Here is a 23962-nt window from a genome sequence, read left to right as displayed (position 1 = left end):
ACGCCGTAAATACCTTAAGAAGAAATTGGATTATTTTAATAACTTGTTCATTTTCTAAAATTAGTTTTATTTTTTACATTTTATTCACATCAATTGTGAAATTTCTCAGTGAGACCAAGAAAACCAGAGATGATCATACGTGAGAACCAGCCAAAAGAGTTACCACCCAATGTGGTCAGAGGTAAAGAAATCTGTGTTGAGTGACGAAATCTCACCTGCTGGGTAGACATTAACACATTCAATTTTTACTAGGAAGAAAATTGTTAATATTTAAAAGCGTGAGCAAAATTTGCTATTGACAATTATAATCGGACACAGTAATTTTTACCGTGATTTTATTCCCCTAACGTGCTGATAACAAGCTTCTTTGTGTGTCTTGCAAACATCAATTACAATCAAAACTTTATTTCATGTTTATGATGTTTTAGCATCGGACAAGCCTGACCTTGGGCTCGAGGAACTGTCGTCGCTGAACGTTAAATCACGCTTCCAAGTATTTGAGAAGTCTGACACTGAGAAGAACGAGATTGAACGATCACCCTCACAGGTCGCTGTCAAAAGGTCACCGAGTATTCTCAGCAAGCTCGCCAAGTATGTATAGTTGAAAAATACAATAAAAAAACACTTATTGGTTAAAATTAATTTTCCACATTGTTTTCCTATAGTAGATTTTTCGAAACTGATTCTCAGCCAGTGAAAAGATTTCAAGAAAACTATCAACAAATCATTTGAATATTCTCCATTACAGCAAATAAAAAAAGTCATTCGACTCAATATTTGAATTATTTATACGTAATAAACAAATGTTTCGGACTTAGAATCTCAAATACATTTATCCTTCGACGAAAAGCCAAAAGAGAATCCACGAGGGTTCTCGAATCTCATGTTACAACAGAGGAAATGCGATTCTACGCCGGTGGTCAGCGAAATTTCGCAAACGAATAAGAAAAATCGGAGTTTCGCTCAATTGCTTTACTGGAACTTATTTTTTTCCGCTCGTTGATGTTCGTAACAAAAGTTAAGATTATGTTGCATCACAGATTCCAGGCAAAGGGAATGGACATTGGCGTGGCTGACGAGTCACTGAATGGCATACCATACGAGGAGACCAGCGAGAGTGAGGAGGACGAGGATGAGGAAGAGGAAACTGAAGGTATCACATTTATCTATTATCCTAAATTTTGTATTTGAAAATCAAACTTCGTTGTATGTTTGATAAAAATTGATGTTACATATTTTCAAATCTAAAATTCTATCCAAAATGAATTATAAAATTATGAAATAATTTTTTATTTTTACGGAAATTATGAGAAACATTATTTTTTACGGATTGTACGTCTCAATACTAGGTAACCGTTCAGAATAGTGAATAATATTAGAATTATTCGAATCAAATTGATCTGGAAATGGAATAACTGTTTTCGTTGAAAATGTGAAATTGTATGGATGAGGTCGCTATCTCCGAATCGATTTTCTGTGAAAGAAATTGAGTCATTGTATAAAATGCTGAAAAAATGATTTCTCCATTTCACTCGACTGATAATTGCATTAATGTCTTTTCTCTATTGAAAATATTAAATTCTATAGAACTTAAAATTCAATTTCTCATATTCTGTCAGATTTTTCTCACTTTTAATTTTGTCAGTTGGACATATAGGTTGTAATATTTTCTTGACATTTTCCGTTTATCCACAATATTTTCAGTAGTTATGTCGTAAGAAGAAGTGATTGCAGAATTGCTGCGCCGATTAGCTTGAAAATCTAATCGAAACGAAGAGGGTCAAAAATCGTCTGAGGCCTGGTGATTTACTTAAGGTTGGAAACGGTAGTGCAGGTTTCTATGTACATATTTAATGGAAATTGCGTCATTGAAAATATTGACACTTCTCTGATAATGTTCTACAATTAATTGATATTTCACATGGTGAAGTCAGTGGGTAAGACCTGATCAAATTAAATTGATATGATAACTGACTCAATGAGATTCGTTTACTGTACATGGTAATGGCAAGATTCGGAGAGAGTTCGTGGTAGATTCACGACTTATAGCCAGAATTTGGTACGACGTATCAAAACAAAGAGGTTTTGAGGTATTCATTAGATGACTGCGTCTGTAGGGAACATTCTCTACATTAAAACACTTACTATTCCCCAAAACATTTTCAAAAAAACCACCTTGGCAAGAGATCACAATCCGAATTTTATCACATACTCTCGAATTTCTTTGCCATGAAAAACACAACAGCAATAATAACTTCTAATTCTAATTTCCCGTAAATAATTCTCATTTGTTAATTGATCTTTTTTTTCCTCCCCATAGAATCAGAGATAGTAAAATCAAAGCGTACAACTCGCGAACGTCCAATGAGTTTCAGCAAGATGGACGATATGAAAAATCGGTGGGAAGTCACAAGCCAGCAAGGAAGAAAGGAGTCACAACGAGAGGCCCGTAAAGAGGAGATCGCTGGCATTCGATCAAGACTCTTCATGGTAAGAGACGTTCAATCCTTCATGGCCATCCATTTTTTTCTTCCATTTATTCGCTTTTATCTCTACGTTGAATACTATCTTTTACCTCTTGGGGCAATACTGAACATTATGGCTTTCTTTTAGGGCAAACAGGGGAAGATGAAGGAGATGTATCAGCAGGCGGTTGCAACCAGCGAAAAGGTCACAAAGATCAACCCGGCTGAGGAGATTCAAAATTCCACTCATGCGCGATCGATTAAGGAACGATTCGAGAGGGGCGAACCCATTGTTGCTGATGAGGATGAGACAGACAACAAACCAAAAGTGGAAAAACCAGATGAGGAGGTCATCGCTGCTGGTAAATTTTTATTTAGTCCAAATAAAATGACTTTTCCAGAGGAATTTCACGATGAAACTGGGGTTTTTCTTAATCGGGTGATAGTTCCATACAAAGGTTTGAGACATTGCTTTTTCAAAGGGGGAATGTTAAACTAATTTTGTGATAAAAGAACATCGTTTAAAGTAGTGAATACATACCGATTGTAAATAACGTTTCACATTTAAATAACGAATGAGTTCTACAATATTGACTACATCAATCATATCACGTATATTATCTAAAGAATCATTTCACTCATTTCATTCGGAATGTTTTAGTAATTACAATTGCGACCTACTATAAATTTAAAAATTTGTGGGATTATTCTGACTGTTATAATGTTTATGTTCCCTATGAAAAGTGTACAAATTTCTGTATGTTCCAATTAAATTTATTCGTCCTGTTTGGAAATAAATAATAGAAGGTCACTTCGCTTCGGAATATTTCATAAAAATGTTCCATTGATAATTCTAATACTTTTCATTGAATATCCAATACATTTTAATTCGAAGAGTCAATTGATTTATGTGGAATAAATCTTTCATTTCCTACGAAATGAATAAATTTATTCAGGTAAAAAAAAATCAGATGAATTTCAAGAAGGTAATTTTCTACATGAAAGCACCTCACGACATTTCAATAGAAAATTATTCAATGCTTTCGCTTGGAGTAAAATTTCAAGTTTATGGGAATTTAAATTTAAATCGACCGTTCTCATATTCATTTCCTAAATGTAACCCAATTCACGCTATCGCAGGTATAAGCAGGAAATCCCGCTCTCTCTTTTTGGAATTGGATGCTACTGCAGCTAAGACCGGACGACCTGTGACGCCTGTTAATTCGAAAACACCTACTGAGGCACCAAGACGTGCTCGAGATGTGAGTTTAATTTTTTATAGCTATCAATTGCACTAGATAGGAAATAGCACATTCACAGATAATAAATCATACCCAAATTTTATATTACAAGCAACTGCTTCATTTGAAGAAACATTTCTCCATTAATGAGTCAAAAATTAAATGTTCTCAAAACATCTAGTGAGTTCCTTTTACCATTTAATCTTATCTTCTTTTACTATTTCAGTTTTAATGTAAATCAATTTTACAATTTCAAAGCCAGGGAAAACTTGCGAAGTGTTAAGTTTTCGAGATGAGAATGTTTCCACTTGTAACTTTGGTCGTTCATGGGTTGCGGTGTGGATTAAACTAATTATTCACAAAAACTATTTTCGAATTTCGACTCAGCATTTTTGATTTCCCCAAATTCAATGGACCAATAGAATTTATGATTTCATGTAACTTTTACAAAATTTTTGATGATCGAATTTAGAATTTAGCTTCAATTGTGAAAAGTATACGGATGTTCTGAATTCAAAGGGTGTGCCCCATCTAATGTTAAAGCAGATTGAACAAATTCCTCTCATCTCCATCATATTATTAAACATTTTTTATTATCATTTTTTTATCGAGTTTGGTGAGTTTGTTCATATTGTCTCTTTTCCATTTAAAGCACGTCGGAAATGTTGACGCCGATCAATTAGTAACTTAATCGAAACCTAAAGGAGCTTTAAAAAATAATTCGAAATACGTGAAAATATATTATTAATTAAATACAAAAATCCCTCAGTGGGTCGTCACATTGTTATCTAAATTCAGAAGATTACTAATGTATATGTTTTGGGGCGGGGGCTTGGGGGACAAAAGGCTTTCATGGGACGACAGGTATCAGACGACGTCATTCGAAGTACAGACACCACTGCAGAGATTCAAGTGGAAACTTCTGACATCACCAATAAGTTTAAATTTTTCGAAACATATAGTGAGCCGGAAAAGATGAGAAAGCAGTTCCGAATAACCCCTCCGCGTGATGGGCAGGTCAAGGTTCGTCAGAACCCTGAAAGTTGATTTTTTTTCTAATAGTTTTATGATTAGAAAAATTAACAAACACGTGGAAATTTGCATTGCTTATAACTCAACATAGCTATTGTTGTTAATGAATTAGCAATGTGCTTCCAAATGGATTAAACTTTCATTCCATTACATGATTCGCTTTCATAATCAAAATTTTCCACAGCAGAGGAATTTCCAAAAAAAAACATAACAACGGACACATACATACCGACAAGTTTTAAAATAATATATTCAGACTTTTCAGAGTATAGTTATTATAACACAAAAAATCGGAAACTTAAATTTTGACGAAAACAATGCTTTCATTTGGAAGCAGGTCATTGCGGTTTCTTATGACTAAATAACGAATGATTCCATGCTCACCATCTTCAATCAATAATTGTATTGATTTCGCGGATATTTTCTTCAACAATCATTGAAAATTCTATTTTTGAAAAAAAATCTCACAAATAATATTCTGTAACCCAACAACGAATAATGTTCGTTGCATTCCATTTATATTCTGATTGAATCACATGACCATTAACATTGATTTTTCAAGTGATCATTGAAAAAATCATTTTTAGAAAAATATAAATTTCTTCCAGACTTCATGATAAATTGCATTTTAATCGCTAATTGATAAATTCTTTGAACTTATGAATTTAACGAACTAATAAGTCCTTTGAAGGGATATATATATATATGTACATAGACACATATGTTACATACAACATATCGCAAGTGCATATTGACGATCCATGTTTCGAAGACGACGTAGTCAAAGTCCTTGAAGTTTCATTAATCATTCGCGATGTACCCAACAGCATGATCCGAATCGTATTTACCTATACAGACTGAGTAAGTACGTTAATGGTATATCCGATTATGAGTGTCTTCCCTATATTCCATGCATTCAAAAAGTGATAACTTGCGAGACAAATCTCATTGTTCATTGTCCGTTAGCTGTGTAGGAGTCTAAGATGCTATACCATAAAGAAAACGATTCCGCGTACTCAATTTTTCAGATAGACAACTTTTCTTATTCCCCCAAACTTTTCAAAATATCTGTGGAATAGTACATTTCTAACCGGTGGGGTCAAAATGAAGGAGGCGTGCTCCCGTGCGAAATGGTCAGCACATGGGTGAGGGTCCGTTATTTACACCCCGTGGTTATAGCGACAGTTTGCGTCGGGAAGAATAGCTATTTTGACACTGCTGCTACGTTCACTTCATGCCGAAAAGTGCCTTTTCTTTACTCGTACACGAAAAAACTTCTCGTTTACAAGTAAACGAAAAAGGCACAGTTCGGCTACGCGCTGAACGTAACATCACTGTCAAAATTAGTATATTTCGATACGAGTACGGAAAAATGCTCGCCTTCGACTCGTGCTATAAATCTCCCACGAGCCAAACAACACTTTTTCGTGAGAAGGCCCGATAAACCGTGATTCTAACCTCGCTTCGCTCGGTTAGATCGCGGTTTACGGGCCTTCTGAAGAAAAATTGCATTCATCACACGGTCCAAAAGTATTTTCTGACGAACGGGATTATAGACCTCGTCTTCGGCTCGGCCTACAAAGCCACATTCGTCAGAAAATACTTTGTGGACCCTGTGATGAAAATAACTATTCCGATGAGTATCGAACGATATGTTTCGTCATTCCGGCCGTAAGGCAGCGCTTTACGATTATTCGACATACTAAGGTATGATACAGGGAGGTATGGTGAAGCTTTGATGTCGCCGACACCGAAACAGGGGACAAGTTCCAATGGAAGTCGCGCGCGGCGCTGTTGCGTCCCTTCCCCTTACGCGGATTCGGTCTCCCACCACACGCCGATTTTACTTGCGTCGCGAGTTCAAATCCCCGTCCAATCAATTTTTTTTTTTTTCATGAGAGAGAAATGGTATATTTCGTAATGAGTGCAAACAAGTGGTTTTTGGCGAGTGGGAGGTTTATATCACGAGCCGAAGGCGAGTGATATAATTCCACGAGCTAAAAAACATTTTTTCACGAGTTACGAACAATATTTTTCATCACAATGTGGCGGAAATGGGATTTTTAGGCACGCGGAGCGTGCCGAAAAGTTCACTTTTCGTCACAGCGTGATGAAAATAAAATTTTGTGTTCAATCGAGAAGAACAGGATTAAAAAATGTTGAGATGAAAACAGTATATGATTCTCAGCAAATAATTCCATGGGTCGAGCGATAAAGATTGACTGAGAGTCATGTGTTCAGATCTATTGGAGTACGTTTTGGAGCAGACATAAACAAACAACATTTGCGAGATATTTTCACGCGAAAAATAAATATTGTTCAACATTGGACAAAAATGCATTTTCATTTTGTTTTTACTACTATTACATTGAGCAGTGATTTCACTCTCAATCTTGGTAATTATTTTCAGTAAAAAAAGAAAGAATTCACATATAAGATAAAAATCACCCCATTAATGAAAGAGTGAGCGGGCCATTGACTATTAAAGAAATAGTACATGAAAAACCATGAATATATTTGCATTTTTTTATTTTTCTTCGCATTGTACATGTAAATTTCATACGGGGCTAATTATTTTGACTTAAAATATAAATTTCATAACGTTCCCTCCAGTGAAATCATAGCTAGTGGTGTGAGACTCAAGGAGATGAGGGGAAGTATACATCAACCGGAACGCCACGCTCTGGCGCTCGGGCGAACTTGTCCCCTGTTTACTCGCTTCATCATACCTGTCTCTATCATACCTTACGACATACGACCTAAAAATACTGTTCGTCATACGGCCAAAAAAAAACTTTTCTAACTCATATGATTGCTGCTCTCGCCTTCGGCTCGAGCTGCAAACTCATATTCGCCATCAAAGATTTTTTCGGCCTAGTGACAAAATATACTATTATAGCTCATATGATTTTGCAATCATATGAGCTAGAAAAGTTTTTTTCGGCCGAGTGACCGAAGTCACTTCACGAGTGTGAAATTAGAGGCCCGAGGCGAAACCGAATATTTATCTATTTTGGAGATAATCGGGAATGTTTCTAATTATTAAAACAATTGGAGTAGTAAAGGTGCCTCTAAATTAGTATTAATCACTTTCAAATTTCTCTCGAGAAAGATTGTTTTTCCACATGTTTTGAGCGTCATAAGTAGAAATAACGCTCAGAATGCTTTTTTTGCATGAGAGATGCAAATTAACTGCTGTGGACTAACCTAATTTCCAAAAAATGTCGATCGCATCGATAAAGATGGTCTTTGTCCGAAAATGAGAACAAGGAGAAGCAGTGTATGGACCCTGAACTAGAAGCCCTTTCATGTGGGCAGAGAACCACTGCAAGGCTCTGGGGTACTTGAAAATAAGTGGAGAAACACTGACAGACAAAGGGGAATCGGACGAAGGCCGTTCTGCGGCTTTTTCGCGCGACTAACCAAGCCAAATTAATTTGTCATTCCAGAGGTACGAAATGTCGGGAGTTTGCACTAGTGGCAATCGGGTTATTCACCTAGGGAAGGGTTGCAAATGCTTTTTCGAAGAATCATTTCCAGTGTCGTCAATGAATTTGTTAAATTGATTGGGAATGAGAATAGTTGATTATTCTACTAAAAATCGAATCCTGACGCTTAGCTTTGAATGACTCCAGATTACAAATTCCCGAAAATCAATTTTTATGGGGGATAAAAAACTTGAACCTTTTATAACTTCAAAAGGCGATGTTATTTTTTAATAATGATTTTCTCAATTTTCAATGAAGATCTACATTAGATTTCTTTAGAATAAAATTTGATGTCATCAATTGGAATAAAAATGAAAATAACATAATTTTATGTATTCATTTGTGCATTTCCCTTAAACAAAAACCCAGTCATTGGGTCTCATGCAAAAAAAGGCGAAAATGCGAAGGTCTGAGAGGGGTATACACGGGTGGCACTTGATTTCTCGACTGCCCTTGAACCCCGAGAAGTTGCTTGCTAAGGTTTTACCGTTAGTGTTTCTACATCCTTCCATTCGGTCTGAAGTGAGTATGTGTACCCCATCCTTTTCTCTGGTAGAGAAAGAGAGCCACCAAACCACCGGCCACCCAGTAACATACCCGCTTATATAGCAGCCACCAGTGCGCTTTAATACTCAGTACAACGAGCAACAACCGGGTCCGGAATTCTATTGAAATAAAAATTGAAAAAGCATAAAAATAACTGAAATTGTTTTCGTATTATTTCGTGTCATCATTGTAAAACTTTAGAATTGTTTTTTATTTAATGATCTAGTGCTCCAATTTTTTCGCTGTATTTAGAAAATTGAAACCTATTTTGTTTTATTCGAAAATGAGTGAGGTAATGATTGGCAATTGTTTTTTAACATTAAGTGGGAAATAAGTGGGCGATAGGGGGGGGGGGTATTTATCGCAAAGGATGGACAATGCGATAGCGGAGGCAATAGTGTCGTACTAACGATACTGTAGACCCGATGGTTTTACACAGTGAACTTTTTTAAGCCAGTGGTGTGATACAAGTTAATATTTTAATTCACATGCTGGTGGAAACTTTGTGGTTATTTTCTCAACAGATAGTTTTTATTTCAGTAGAAATTTGATAAAATGTAATCTCTCTCCTCCCTGAGAAACAGTATGATATACATCAATTCGATAAAACCTCAGCGAACTTTCTTACTCGTCAAATTACTGATAATTAACGAATGGTATTCATTCGAAAACTGGACGATTCTCACAATATCCACTTGCTTCTCGTGAATTTCAATTACTGGAAGAATTAGTATTTTTCGGATATTTTGTTATTTTTATAGCAGAAATGTCGCTAACAATTTCATATAGGTGAATGCATGAACTACAATTAAATGTCCCAATTGTGCAAATAAGTCGAATCTTCGTCATTGAACCTGATAATTATTTAATCATTTTGTAAAGGAATTTATTCCAAAGCACATACTCCTCATGATGGGGACTGCAAAATAATGAAGAAGAATAATCATATGTGACATGAGCCAATCCATAACTTCATTTCTCAACTGAACAATCTCCCCAACATTCTTTTGGCATCTCGCCTTTATATTTCTCGATTATATGCACATCACCAGCCTATGAAAGTCACTTAGCTCCCTGCGGTATAACGCGGACTCCAGTCATTCATGCGCAAATAAAATTCAAGTCAGGAAATTTCGAGTCATCTCTCTCCGTGGGAAGAAAATTCCCTGCGTTTTTCCCATCTTCTCTATATATATTGCTACAGATCACATATTGAAATTTCACAATTCTCTGCCGGAATGGTAATAACGAATTCCTTTTTAAACTATAATTCAAGTAGGCAGAATATCAAGTAAAGTTTCTTAGATTTTTAATGAGTTCATTTTCAAACGGTGTGTATTCGAGTGATTGAAAAATCAATACATTGATTCGCCTAAGTAAACAAACCGTGTTTCATTTCTTACTTATTCCGAAGGCTATTATTACGCCGAAATTTTGGAGAATTTCTCCTTTATTGATAATTATATTGCCATTTTGGACTTTTAACATCATTCCGTGATATTTAGACACATTACATTATTTATGAAAATATTGTAAATTTTTTTTATTATAAAAAAATTGTCTTCCATAAATATTCACTTATTTTCAATTATCTCAAATTCATTCAAAATTGTGGAAAGTAATTGACATCATAAGATCGAACTGATTCTAATAATACGTTTTTTAATAATTAGTTAAAAAAATCTACGTGAATTAAATTATCATTCACGAAGGGCATTTTTTTCCTTGAAAATCATAGTGTAATATTCAAACATTTATCAAATTTTTAAAAAAACTAGGAAGTCCACTGATGAGCAAGGTTTATCAAAGAATTGAAGAACGGAAATTTTTGAAAATTCTGACCGCTCACCATAAGTAATGTATTAACAATCAATTGGCTGCCCTAAAAGCTGCAAGACCTGAAAAACCTTTTCTGAATGTTTATGTCCATATTCAGAATTTGACCGGAAGTTGATTTCATGTACAAAAATATCGAGTTTGCGAAAGTTGGGAAAATTTCCATTATTCATGTATTAATTCACTCCACAACATTATTCATGTATGAAAAAAAAATTCTTATTACTTATTTCAATTTTTCTTACGCAATTTAATTTTTTAATTGAACAGTGAGTGCAAATCTCCGATTCTATACTGCACTCTGTACAAAGCCGTAAACAGTACTTGAATATTCTTAATTATAAAAGTATCGTCGTTGAAAATCAAAGATTTTAAAGGGCAGTCGCTTGAATATTTTTTCACACTTTGAGTTTTACTATTTCTCATTGGACGTTTTATAACCATACGCCGGTATCTGTAACGGTCCAACTCGAGAATAACGAGCCAACTCGTTAGGCCAAGTCATAATGCGCGAAGAAGATACCACCGTGTCATGATGGAAAAAACGACAAAATAAAATAATAGATTGTAATATTTGAGAAGCGTCGAGATTGGCGAAATACAGTATCTTTTTAATGGACAGTTCGTGTGGATATTTCTATAGGCTAGGTATAGACGAGTTTGTGGCATGGTGGAGAGATTTTTTTTCAGAAGGGTCGGATTCCGACTGAGGGAGTGCCCTAATCCTTAACCAAAAAAGGAGATACTGTGGGCATTTATTTTGAATTCCACCCACGTTGGCAAAACTAACGTTTGTGGTTGAATTGTGTTGCGGAGAAGATTGATGGCTATTATTTTTAAACTGTAGGGAATTATTTACAGGAGAATCACATTTTGAAAATTTCATCAAATTGTATGAAACCAAAAGTGCAGAAATGGCAGGTGAAAATTTCCCGTTGGAAACGAAGGAGCTAGGGATCGAATCTGAATCATCTGTTGTTGTGTATATTAAAAAATGATAAAAATGACAAGCACTTCCGATTTTAAACTATTCGGGCCCACCTCTCTTCAACTTTTCTATTGAGGAATGAAAAATTATGACCATTTTTTGGAAAGCTCACCATAAAATAAATGCAGTTAGATGGCAGTGAGATGACCGATATTATTCATTAGATTATTACATTAGATCGATAAATCAAGTTCAGTTTTACATTGAACCAAACTGAAATTGAAAAAATGGCGAAAAGTGTAATTTTTGTTTACACCCATATCAAGGTCGGATATCCTCAATTCCAAAAGTCCGGAAGTTCTAATCGAAATCATCTTCATTCGAAAAGTTTGATCGCGTTGGAATCCCGTGAGGCCATTAACGAACGGCGTTGATTTTTCATTAATTAATTGAATATTTAAATGAATCCATTTCGAATTTATTTTTCTCTGCTTGACAAATTATTGTATTCATTTTTGTTCTGTGTGTTTGAGACTAAACATCAATGTTCATGGATCTATTTCGGTAAAATATTCTAATTTGTTGCTGGAATTATTGTCAAAAGGTGAATTCACCAGAACGCGAGATTTATCGCGATCCTGATGTCATCAGAGCAGACGACAGGGTCGACGAAATCGTGCACACAGATACAGCAAGAAAAATGCTCTCTATCTTCAGGCAAATGGAGGAAAAAGCGACTAAGGAAGACTTGCCTGATGGCCCGAAGCCTCTGAAATGCTTTACTCCACCACCTGAAGACAAATATGCCAGACCAACTGCGTCAGACTCTGAAGAAGAAGAAGAAGATGAAGGAGAGGAGTCTGGAAGTGATGAAGAGAGAGATCCAAACTATGTCAGAGCATCCGATAAGGTGAAAATCATTCAAATTAAATTTTCAATACTCTTCATAACCTTTCATAATCTCAATCGAAAATAACTTTTCACTTTTTGTTTAATTCTTCAATATTCACACAATTAGAAAATCTTTTATATAATTCCTTTTTTTTGCTTCCGAATGGAAGTTTTGTTATCGTCCATTTTTACGATTTTCTAATTTGGCTTGGAAATGACGCAGAATGTCATGAAACGTCAAGGTATGATGTCTTTAGAAAATGTGTGGGTCAGTGTGCGTGTGTGTGTGTAGCTGAAAATCTGAACTTTTGTGAAATAATTGGCATTATTTGGGAGCCCATCTGGGCGAAATTTCAGCTCATCAATAAACAATCGGTCAAGTAGTTTTTGAGATACAGCAATTACTCGAAAATCTTTTTTTCTCAACATCTGAGAAAGTACGCGACGGAATGGAATTTTTTTAACGTCAAAATATTCCTTATAATAGTATCTATCAAATCAAGTCATAATACATATATAAATAAGTCATAAAAATTGGAGGCCCTGGACTGTTTTTGGCATTTTAAGCGTTTTTGGGCAAACGAACAATAAACCAATTTTTTTGCACTAATTATTCGTTTTCAGATCTATATAATCGATCTTCAACGTATGAAAAGTCTCACTCCAATAACCCACGACTTTTAAAACTCATAGTAGTCTCCCCTTAAGAAGTCATCTACCATAGAATTATGTTCTTCATTGTTTCATTATGTCGGTATTTAATAGTATTACAGACACAAATGTGTAGAGAGTCATACGTTTTAAGGGTCAAATTTTGTAACGATCAGGGATTTTTACAGTTCAGAAGTTTCAAGGGTTAGATGTTCTGAGAGTGAATTGTCTTTTTCATAATTCCCAATTATACTCGCGCTATCCACCATGCAGGTTTCCTTCTTCAGCAAGACGAAATTTACGGTCTTTTCCGGTACTGGGTGGATCTGTGGAAAATATGTTGATAAATTAACTTTACGGTTCACTTTTTAAGAGCTAAATGTGTTGAGGATACTCTTCCAAGATCGAATGTTCTGAGGTTGAGATGTTTTCATGGTTTAGGACCTTCAAGGGCGAGATATTCTGAATACTATTTTTCTCATTTATAATCGCCACTTGTTTTAAATAGAAGTGGTGCTGATCCATTCGGAAGCTTACTACCAATGGAATTGATAGGAATGAAAAAGAGAAAAAGAGTTATAACACATAAAGAAACGGTCAGATGGCTTCTACCAAAAAGGCTTGGACCCCTGCTTGTTTTTTCGTTATTCATTTTTATCCATTTGCGGTGTCATTCAGGTTGAAGATGAATTCTTGAAACAAGCCCAGAATGCTGCAAAAGCAAAGACACTTCGAGCTAAGTTTGAGCAGTGGGAAAGGACCGATGGAAAAACAACAAGTCATCATGTTGCTGAGATGGACCTTGCTCAGACAGCAGATGGTGAGCAACAAAGCATAGAGTCTGCTAGAAGTCTCAGAGCTAGATTTGAATCTCTTGGATCACAACCTGCTGAGGCACCACGCGCTGCCAAAGTCAAAGTCAACAGATTTGTGGTGAGTTTCATTCATTAAGTAAAAAAAATTTCAAATCAATTTTGTCATTGTAATTTTTTTATTCTGATATGCGTTTGACCGTTTTCTAGCTTTAACCACTCTCTAGCATTCGTTGTGGTGATCCTAGTTTTATAATAATCTACAATTCATTTTATATATAATTTTTATGTAACATAATTTTTTGAGGTTGTGGTCCTCTGTAGTGACGTTTTGAAAAGAGATAATTCATGACATGACTTTGATTAGTAGGCCACGGAGCAAATAGTTGGAATTTCTTTTTGTTATAACAAAGATTTTCTGTTAAATTCCCCAAAATTTTCTAGTTTTCGAGCTGTTTTCCAAAATAATATACACGGCACTTAATTGCTTATCATTTTCTTTCGTCACTACTCTATAGATATCCATCCATCATACATTTATCAATTGTGCTTAAGCATCGTATTAATAATAATAAGTCATTCCCAATGTTTTTGAGTTAATGTACACCAGAAGAAAAAAAATTTCTTTCAAATAGAAGAATTGAGAGTTGACATACTTCTCAGTTTGTGGGAAAGTGAGTAAATTTCACAATGTGTTGGCAATACAACGTTTGTTAAGTACGTTGCTGGAAGATAACAAACATTTCGAGATTTTTTAATGTTTTATAATGCATATCTAGAACCGGTAACCAAAAATATATCATCCACATCTTTTGTCTCTAATACATTGCGAAATTTACTCACCTATACAAACTGAAAAATTACCGTCATCTTCATTTTTTCAATTCGATGTCAGTACCGCGCAAATCGATTATTGAAAGCAAAAATTAATTATTCGATATTTCCATGACCTTTGAAAAGTTTTTTTCCCCATTGATGGTTACGAAATTATCTTAGTTATTACTGACTGCCGGAAGGAGTTTCAAGAGAGCTCTTCGGTTAAAAATGTCTCAAGCTACACAGAAGCTCCATTTTTCGATCTCTAAAGAATCACCTGTTCTCCAAATAATTAAATAATTACCAAAACGTTGATGCTAAATGTATTTATGTGATAAGAGCAAAATAATCAGTTAACTCAACTCAACCTCTACCATTTTACAATTCGATTAAACCCAACTTTCAATTTCAGAAGTTTGAAATTAAAATTTTGTAATTTTAATTGACAATTATTAGTTATTATCTTGGTTTTATTTCTTCTTTTGGTGTCTGCCTAGCATGAGCGACGACTGTAATTTCACGTATAATGCAGCATTACGCTGATTAATGTGACGAAACTGCACCTTGGCACTTTATTTCAACCTGGATGAAATTTTTATTTAAGGTGACGGGATCGTTGATTTTTACCACTCAAACTTTTATACTGGCACATGTAATAATCATTCATTGTTAAAAATGATTAATGAATTCTAGATAGTCAGAACTCTACATTGGCAAACCCAAGTTTCCAATAGAAATTTTTTTTATGTTATTAGGCCCGATAAACCGCGATTCTAACCTCGCTTCGCTCGATTAGATCGCGGTTTTCGGCCCCAACGATATAAAATATCGTATGTCACACGGCGATAAAAGCATTATCTGGCGAATGTGGGTTTATAATCACATTCGCCAGATAATACTTTTATTGCCTTATGACATAAGATACTATCTTTTCATATAGAAATTTGACGTTTATTTGATTTTCCACTGATTTTTCCTTGCGTTGCGAAGATAACGGCTTTTCGAAACAATATTATTTATGACCATCCAAATGAATATTACGGTAATCTTTGCCAAAATGACGTCGATAGAAAAAAAAATCATCTAGCTTCGGTTTAAATAGGAGTCGTAAAGAGAAAGACGTTCTTTCTCTTGTCGGATTTTGTTTCTCGAAAGCTAAATCCAGCAAAGCGTCAAACAATTTTTTTTTCGTTCATTTTATTCGCTGTCCGATGACGTATCTGACAAAATTATTGTGAACACTCCGTCAACAAGTATTCAAACTTTGCCATCTTATTCCCTAGTACTATTAAGTAAACAATGAATGAAATCATAAAAAATCAATATGTTGGGTGATATATTTATGAACACTTACATAAATATTTGTTAGTACTACAAGAAACAGCAGGTTAAAAATCGTTTCTTCCAAAAGTAGGATTTCCACTAAAAGCTGATCCTCAGTGTCAATATTTATATTCGGACATATAAATTATATGAGATTTGCTAAAACAAATTTTGTATTGCAATCATCTCGAAGGATTAGGGATATGAAAAAATTATCAGCAACCAGTATCCACTGAAATTTTTTCAGTCCTTCGAGTGATCCAATTTTCAATAACTTCACTATACCAATGATACCGTCACCTTAATTTTATTGAGTGTTTCGTGTGAAGAATACCCCAAATAACCAACAAAAATAATTCATACTTGAATGAATTTTCAAATTTTTGGGAAGCAGTAAGACTCGAAGACTGACACCAGTGCGATCAGCAGCGAGGAATCGACCCTGGAGCATCAAAGTACTTTTCACTGTCAGGGATTTTCTAAACAGCACGAGAAAATATATTATTTACCAAATAATTATGACTATTCTTATCATCACAAACGTGTTTACGTTTTATAGCGAATTTTGATTGATGAAGTTAGGTTTCAATACAATTTACTGTAGATTATTACATGTATTATATTCTCTCGTATTTAATTCGTGCTAAAAACTCAATGAGAGGACAAGAATTTGAAGAATAAAAAAAAGAGTGCAATATATAATGTTGTCATCATCTGAAACTCTTAATTGAAATCCATGATTTAGTAAAAGTAGTTTCTAAGTTGAAGATTTCTATTTTCAGTCGTTGAATGATTCATTAACACCTGTAAGATTTTCTTTCGCGTGCCAATTAACAGTTACGAGAAAAAGAGAAAAATGTAACTACTAATTTGCAAAATAATGAAAAAGACTGATGAGAACAATTAGTGTTTCAACGATTTATTTTCGGGATACCAATAGAATCCTGAGGAATGAGAATGGTTTCTACGTTCGAAACAACTACTTAAGAATATCAACGGAGAAATTAAAGGAGGAAGGAGAGAGAATTCCAAAGTGAAGAATTTTCAAACTTTTAATTCAGCAAAATAAAATTGAATTTTGTCACGAAACAATTTGATAGTAAAATCATTTTCCATTATTTGGAGATTTTTATTTTTCATTAAATGTTGAAATGTTTTAACGCAAAAATTTATCAAATTATGGTTGTCAATTTTTGGCACATAAGATTACATTTTTTCAATAATTAATTGATCTATATTCACATACTCATTCTAAATTCAAGAATTTATCCAACTGATCTACAATAATGAAGACCCAAACATGAAGAAGAAATACAAATCACTAATGCATCAACAACGTTTCTCAAAAGGCTTCCACGGTAATTTTTTAGAAGAATAAATGAAACTCAAGTAGATTTCTCATGTAAATGGAATTGCAAAATATATTTTTGCATATTTGATGAAATAATTTTGAAAGGTGAAAGGATTTTCGGTTTGTTCTATTCATAGTTAACATTTACATGAATAAAAGATTGTGACATATCTGTACTAATCAGAAAAAAAATCCTCCTTGCAAATGATAAAAATCATAACAATATATCCTGTAATCGCTTAGAGTTTGGAGTTACTTATACAGCAATATTGTATTATAAAATGTGAACTTCGACTTGTATCTTTTTACTGTGGAATTTAATGACAACAAATAAATAAACGTTACAACGTTTTGTCGAAGAAGAGTAATTAGACTATCTATTTTAATTATTAAGGTAATTAAGAGAGAGTTTATTGAACGTTTATTGAAGAGATGAGAACATTTCAGAAATTTTTTTTCCGTGTGACATTCGATGAACTGTAAGGATAGTTTTCTTTAAAATTCATTGATTTCGAAGATATTGACAATATGTTTATTAAATTTTTGAATCTATCATTTTATCACTACCCTATAACTTTTGGTTACTATTATTTCAATTTTTTTCAATATAATCAGGAAATTCAAACTGCCTGTACTGATGTCTGTGAAAGCTGCGAGAAGAAGGTTTACCCACTGGAAAAGGTGGAGACGAATAACAAAATATTTCATAAACATTGCTTCCGATGTTTGCAGTGCAACTGTGTTTTAAGGTAAATAAGATTGATTATTATAACTTGATTGGAGATGTTGACAACAGTCTCTTTCTATGGCAGGGAAATTTCTACTGAAAAATTATCTCCTTACTCTGTAAGATTTCGAAAAACTATAAAAAACCTATTTCTTTCGTATGTTCCAAAATATTAGTTGTGGTGGGGTCTCCATCCCGTCTTTTACAACAGAAATTTCTTTAACCTTTGAATGAGACTGTCTTCAATCTCGTACTTTTTAGAATCCTCAAGTCAATAAAATAATTAATGAATGGTTTTTATAAATATTTCGATATAGCAATTCAAACCAACTTTGTCCAATCGGATTGAAGTATAGGTATATGCTATAGACTTATCAGAAAACACTCAATGAATGAAGTGTCCAATTGCGTTAATCTCAATTATGCGAAAAGCTCTAATTTTTTTCTGTAATAATAAACGTTTTCATTACTTTTTTTTTTTAGAATGGATACATTTACCCTGAACAACGGTAAACTCTACTGCATTCCTCACTTCAAGCAACTCTTCATAGCCCGCGGTAACTATGACGAAGGCTTTGGCGTTGACCCCCACAAGAACAAGTGGTCAACGACCACAAATTCATCAACAACTGCCCCAGCTACCATTGTGGCAAACGGTGTGGCAACACCCGTGGCCAATCACGTCTGATGTCCATATTAAATCGCGGTCTAATCAAACAATTGAAACGGAAATAATACAGACACTGCAGTTTATATTGATGAAAGAGTTGGGGGAATAGAGGTGAAAAGAAATCAAGTGAAAGTGAATGTAGTATCTATCAAAATTGCTCAATTCATTAATTTGATTTTATGTGGAAAAATGTATAATTTAATGGAGAATTTTAACATTTTGTTAATCGAGAATAATTAAAATCCTGATTGCATTAAGAAATGGAGATTCTCATGTGAATGTGAGATTGATATCCTACTCAAGATGCAATTAAAAATGCATCTCAAACTGAATAACTAATTCAATCATAGAGAAAATACCGCAATTATTCGAAAAAATTGCTTACTCCAAGAATATATTAAATGAATCAAAAAATTCAAAAATTCAGCTTTGTAGAATATTCCAGAAACCTCACTGAAAATTCAATTCGATGAAAATTCATTTTTCCAATGGAAAACGTTCTTTCATGTTAATTGGAGGGTCAAAGAGGTTGGAAGTGATAGGTGAGAGTTTTCCAGCTGAAAATCCTCTAGTCTCTCAGTAAAACCATCCGCAGTTCTATACCCAGCCAGATTTCTCACTTAATTTTTAACAATCAATTCATTTCGTTCATTCTGCAATAATTGATGTCATGAAAATAAATATTTGTAGATGAATTTTTTCTTTTCCACCGATTATTAATGAATCAATTCTCCAAAAATGAGCAATGTGTTTAAAATGATTCAATCAAGTCTTACGTAGGTTACTCTGAATTATTTATGATCTTTAAACGGTGAACCCGTGCAATTTGTATTATTAATTATTTCTTGGCTGTCCTTATTCAGCGCGGCCGATGCTCAAGTGACAAAAACTCGCAATATGTGAGAAACTAAAAAAAAATGAATCAAAAAGCAACCAACTCCCTACAAAATATTGTGAGCATCGCGTGGATATTCTTGCCCTACATAATTGAGCAATTGTGCGAATAAGATAAAATATTACGTGGTTAATTCTCTTCTAAATGTTAATATGTTTTCCAGACACTTTAACTTCAATTGTGTAATTGTCATCGTTTTTAATTGTGTCAAAATTGTAAACAGCAACGATGTAAGGTTGAATTATATGATAAACTTGATCCCAGGGAGACTGCTCACTGTGAAAAAAATGAGTCTCCATGATTTTTATTACTGAATTCAATATAATGAACTATTTAAATGTTATTGGAGAGATTTTTTTCCAGTCCCGTAGAGGGTGAATTTTTTTTCCTAAACTGATTCGGAGGAACAATAGCTTACATGTATTATTCATATTTTTAATTTTTTTGTTCATTTCTTTTTATACGTTGTACTATATATTTTCATTTATGCTCGTTTTTATCCCTATTACAAAGGAATTTCGGAGAGAAGAAGAAGTGTATTAGGTTCATTAATGTCAATACAATATTTAATTCTTTTAAGATTGCTTCATGATTATTTAAATCCATATCCGAATATATGATTTCCAATTCAGAATCATTTTTTGTGCAAGAAAACGGTTAAAATTCTCATTTTTCCTTTTGGAGAGAACGATTGAGAATGGATGTCTTCGGTTCTCTAATTTAAGATGGAAATAATGAAACATTTCGTGAAAACTCGAAGAAATGAGGGTAGTAAGGGCCAATCCCAACTCACCATCGATACCGTGGAGATAAGCATCTATGCTAAAATTCGATTAATTTCCAAGATATTGAAATTTATTTGTGAACTTGTTTTAGTTTAAGATTAGGAAAACAATAACTGATTGCGAGTCTCCTCAAAATATTCTATCTACTATCTGTTTCAGAAGTAGAGGACCCTGGGGTTATATGCGCATAACTTGAGAAAAAAAAATCGTAAAAATATGGGACCAATTGCACTGTGTAATATAAGTATTTCACTCGCCCAATACGAAGTTTCAAGTTTTCAATTTGATTGGTTTATTTATAATCGCTTTGAGAAGCCGGAAACCCCCCCGATTTTCAGGGTTCGTAAAAGTCGGCAAACTTTGAACCGCTACCATACGTACGAAAATTTTTTTTTTAATCGTCAATTTTTCCAGAGATTCGTTGAACCCTTGGAAAGCCAACGAGAGAAGAAAAAACTCAATATTGTAATAATTATTTATTTAATTAATAGAAATGTCGACTGTGGCTATCTCGTTGTAAAATTGCCGAACCGACCTGAAAAAAAGCGATGCATTCTGAATCCAATGTAAAGACATTCGGTCAATATTTTTTAAATAAACAATCTCCGTTAATTTAAAAAAAATCGAGGAAATTCGTCGAAAAAAATGGCTGTTAAAACGATTATAACTCGTTATGGGGTTTATGGGCCCGCTCACCGTCTGTCCCTCGTAATTGAAAACACATGTGCGCCTGCCTACCTCTTTCAGGGACGTCTATACCAGTTACAGTCGTTTGGGCCCTTTGGGGCGTAAATACACTGTACATTGCTTGCCCCCAGAGGGCCCAAACAACGGTAACTGGTATCGACGTCCCTGAAAGAGGTAGACAGGCGTACATGTGTTTTCAATTTTGAGGGACCGACGGTGAGCGGGCCCATAAACCCAATAACGAGTTATGACCGTTTTAACAGAACTTTTTTTGACGAATTTTCTCGATTTTTTTTTTAAATCAATGGAGATTGTTTATTAGAAAAATATTGACCGAATGTGTTTTACATTGAATTCAGAATGCATCGTTTTTTTTTCAGGTCAGTTCGGCAATTCTACAACGAGATAGCCGCAGTCGACATTTCTATTAATTAAATAAATAATTATTACAATATTGAGTTTTTTCTTCTCTCGTTGGCTTCCCAAAGGTTCAACGAATCTCTGAAAAAATTGACGATTTAAAAAAAAAAAATTTCGTACGTATGGTAGCGGTTCAAAGTTTGCCGACTTTTGCAGACCCTGAAAATCGGGGGGTTTTTCGGCGTCTCACGGCGATTATAAATAAAATAATCAAATGAAAAACTTGAAACTTCGTATTGGGCGAGTGAAATACTTATATTACACAGTGCAATTGGTCCCATATTTTTACGATTTTTTTTTCCTCAAGTTACGCGCATATAACCCTAGGGTCCTCCACTTCTGAAACGGATAGTATAGTCTTCTAGCCAGTTGGATCAAAACATGAGTTCCTTGATGTTCAAAGTTTCCGAAATGTTATTGTTTTTTATGCCACTCATGCCTGAAACCGGCTGGATTACACACTCGACGCTTCGCGTCTCGTGTCTAATTCAGCCGGTTTCAGGCTTCGTGACATAAAATTTTGTTCAGTACTTGTTGGGAAATTTCGTCCTTAACGTGTGTGGTTACATCACTCGCCTTCGGCTCATGCTGTAAACCCCACACACGTTAAAGACGATATTGCCCCCCACGTGCTGAAATATACTATTATATGATACGTGCGTGTAACCGCATGGGTTTCAGTTGACTATAGTCAACTGGAAAGTCGCGGTTGCGAGTGCCTACCCACACTCAACTAAAACCCGAAATAACGCATGACGCGCATGCGCATGACCTATTAAAAGAGAATAACAAGGAAGGAAATCTAACCTCCGAATAGTGAATACGTACATGGAATGACTGAAAAATGAAAAGGTGATTTTCGAAGCAGATAAAATGAGCCAAAATCGTATAATTCCTGATAGTGATGAAGAGTTAGGCAGTGAGGAGGATTTATTTACTGATGAGGAGGAATTGATTGGTGATGTGACATTTGAAGAAAATGGAAATGAAATATTCTCCAATGAAGCAACAGCAGGATCGCCAAAAACCCCTTCTTCGATCAAATACTGTAACTTAAGGGCTTTGTTGAATTCTAATGATCAAAATAATGTCAAGGAAACACAGAGAAAAATTATTTTTGCTTTTCAGAGACATCTCACAGAATTCACCGAAACTTCACTCACATTTGGTGATTGATTTCTAGAAATTAGTGATAAGTCATTGAGAATTCAGTAACGAAAATGAAATTTTTCAATCACACTTTTTCATAATTACTTTTTTAACTAAATGTGATCTTTTTTCTTCAGTTGAACAATAAAACTTGATGTATGGAGATGAGAATTTATTCTCCGTTAGAAAAATATTGCTTTGATAATGATGAGATTTATTTCGGCGTAATTATTTTTGCACGGTAAGTAGATATGAACCAAAATTCTAGTTATGATTAGTAAAACTCGTGCTGATCGTCTAGAGTGAAATTTGACAAATATACTTAGCGTTTTCGTTGACTATACTGGGGGGGGGAGGGATAAATATTATACCGCAATGTTTTTTATTATCATCAGGACAAAACTTTTCAATCAGAGAGTAGAATTTAATCTACACATATGCAATCTCATTGTTCAACAGGTACAAAAAAAATTCCTAGAGATCTTAGGACATTCATGAAGGTTTGCCTATATGATATTGGACTACTGTCGGTGTCAAAAGTAGAGACCACTCGAAATAAACGTCTATAACTCAGTGAAAAAAAATCGTAAAAATATGAGACCAAATACACTGTGTAATATAAGTATTTCGCTTGCCCAATACGGAGTTTCAAGTTTTTAATTTGATTAGTTTATTTATAATCGCTGTGAGAAGCCGAAAAACCCCCCGATTTTCAGGGTCCGTAAAAGTCGGCAAACTTTGAACCGCTAGCAAACGTACGAAAATTTTTTTTTTTAAATCGTCAATTTTTTCAGAGACTCGTATAACCCCTGAGAAGCCAACCAGGGAAGAAAAAGATCGAAATTGCGATAATTATTCATTTTATTTATAGAAATGTCGACTGCGGCTATTTCGTTGTAGAATTGCCGAGCCAACCTGAAAAAAAACAATGCATTTGGAGTTCAATGTAAAACACTTTCGGTCAATAGTTTTTCAATAAACAATCTCCGTTGATTTTTAAAAAATCAAGAAAATTTGTCAAAAAAAGTGCTGTTAAAACGATCATAACTCGTTATGGGGTTTATGGGTCCGCTCACTGCCAGTCCCTCAAAATTAAAAACACGTGTACCCGGCTACCTTTTTCAGGGCCGTCGATACCAGTTTCAGCCGTTTCGGCCCTTTGGGGCGCCAATATACTGTACATTGCTGCTTTCCCATTAAAACAAAAATACAAACACGAATATTTTTTTTTTAATCATTATCTAATCTT

The 23962-nt window shown here is 34.5% G+C and overlaps 1 protein-coding gene across 11 annotated transcripts in view; it reads left to right on the top strand.

The window, feature by feature from the left end:
• LOC107042106 (xin actin-binding repeat-containing protein 2) overlaps nucleotides 1-20251 on the top strand; it is a 233570-nt gene extending 213319 nt beyond the window's left edge. For 8 of the 11 annotated variants that reach the window (XM_015262987.1, XM_015262986.1, XM_029126397.1 and 5 more), the window contains 11 exons: nucleotides 110-181; nucleotides 429-591; nucleotides 1041-1153; nucleotides 2321-2490; nucleotides 2614-2827; nucleotides 3606-3727; nucleotides 4553-4729; nucleotides 12141-12446; nucleotides 13757-14011; nucleotides 17996-18129; nucleotides 18591-20251. In XM_015262987.1, coding sequence (XP_015118473.1) covers nucleotides 110-181; nucleotides 429-591; nucleotides 1041-1153; nucleotides 2321-2490; nucleotides 2614-2827; nucleotides 3606-3727; nucleotides 4553-4729; nucleotides 12141-12446; nucleotides 13757-14011; nucleotides 17996-18129; nucleotides 18591-18795 — 1931 coding nt within the window. In that variant the 3' untranslated portion in view covers nucleotides 18796-20251. Of the gene's footprint in view, nucleotides 1-109; nucleotides 182-428; nucleotides 592-1040; nucleotides 1154-2320; nucleotides 2491-2613; nucleotides 2828-3605; nucleotides 3728-4552; nucleotides 4730-12140; nucleotides 12447-13756; nucleotides 14012-16423; nucleotides 17749-17995; nucleotides 18130-18590 lie in introns of those variants that run through there. The other 3 variants (XM_015262989.1, XM_015262988.1, XM_015262990.2) reach the window with 3 other exon arrangements.
• The last annotated feature ends 3711 nt before the right edge of the window (nucleotides 20252-23962 follow it).

The sequence above is a fragment of the Diachasma alloeum genome, unplaced genomic scaffold (assembly GCF_001412515.2).
Source record: "Diachasma alloeum isolate Michigan unplaced genomic scaffold, Dall2.0 Dall_scaffold_00418, whole genome shotgun sequence".
Classification (NCBI taxonomy): Eukaryota; Metazoa; Arthropoda; class Insecta; order Hymenoptera; family Braconidae; genus Diachasma; species Diachasma alloeum.
The sequence above is the reverse complement of the archived record's forward strand: the minus strand, read 5'-3'. Positions and strand labels throughout refer to the sequence as shown.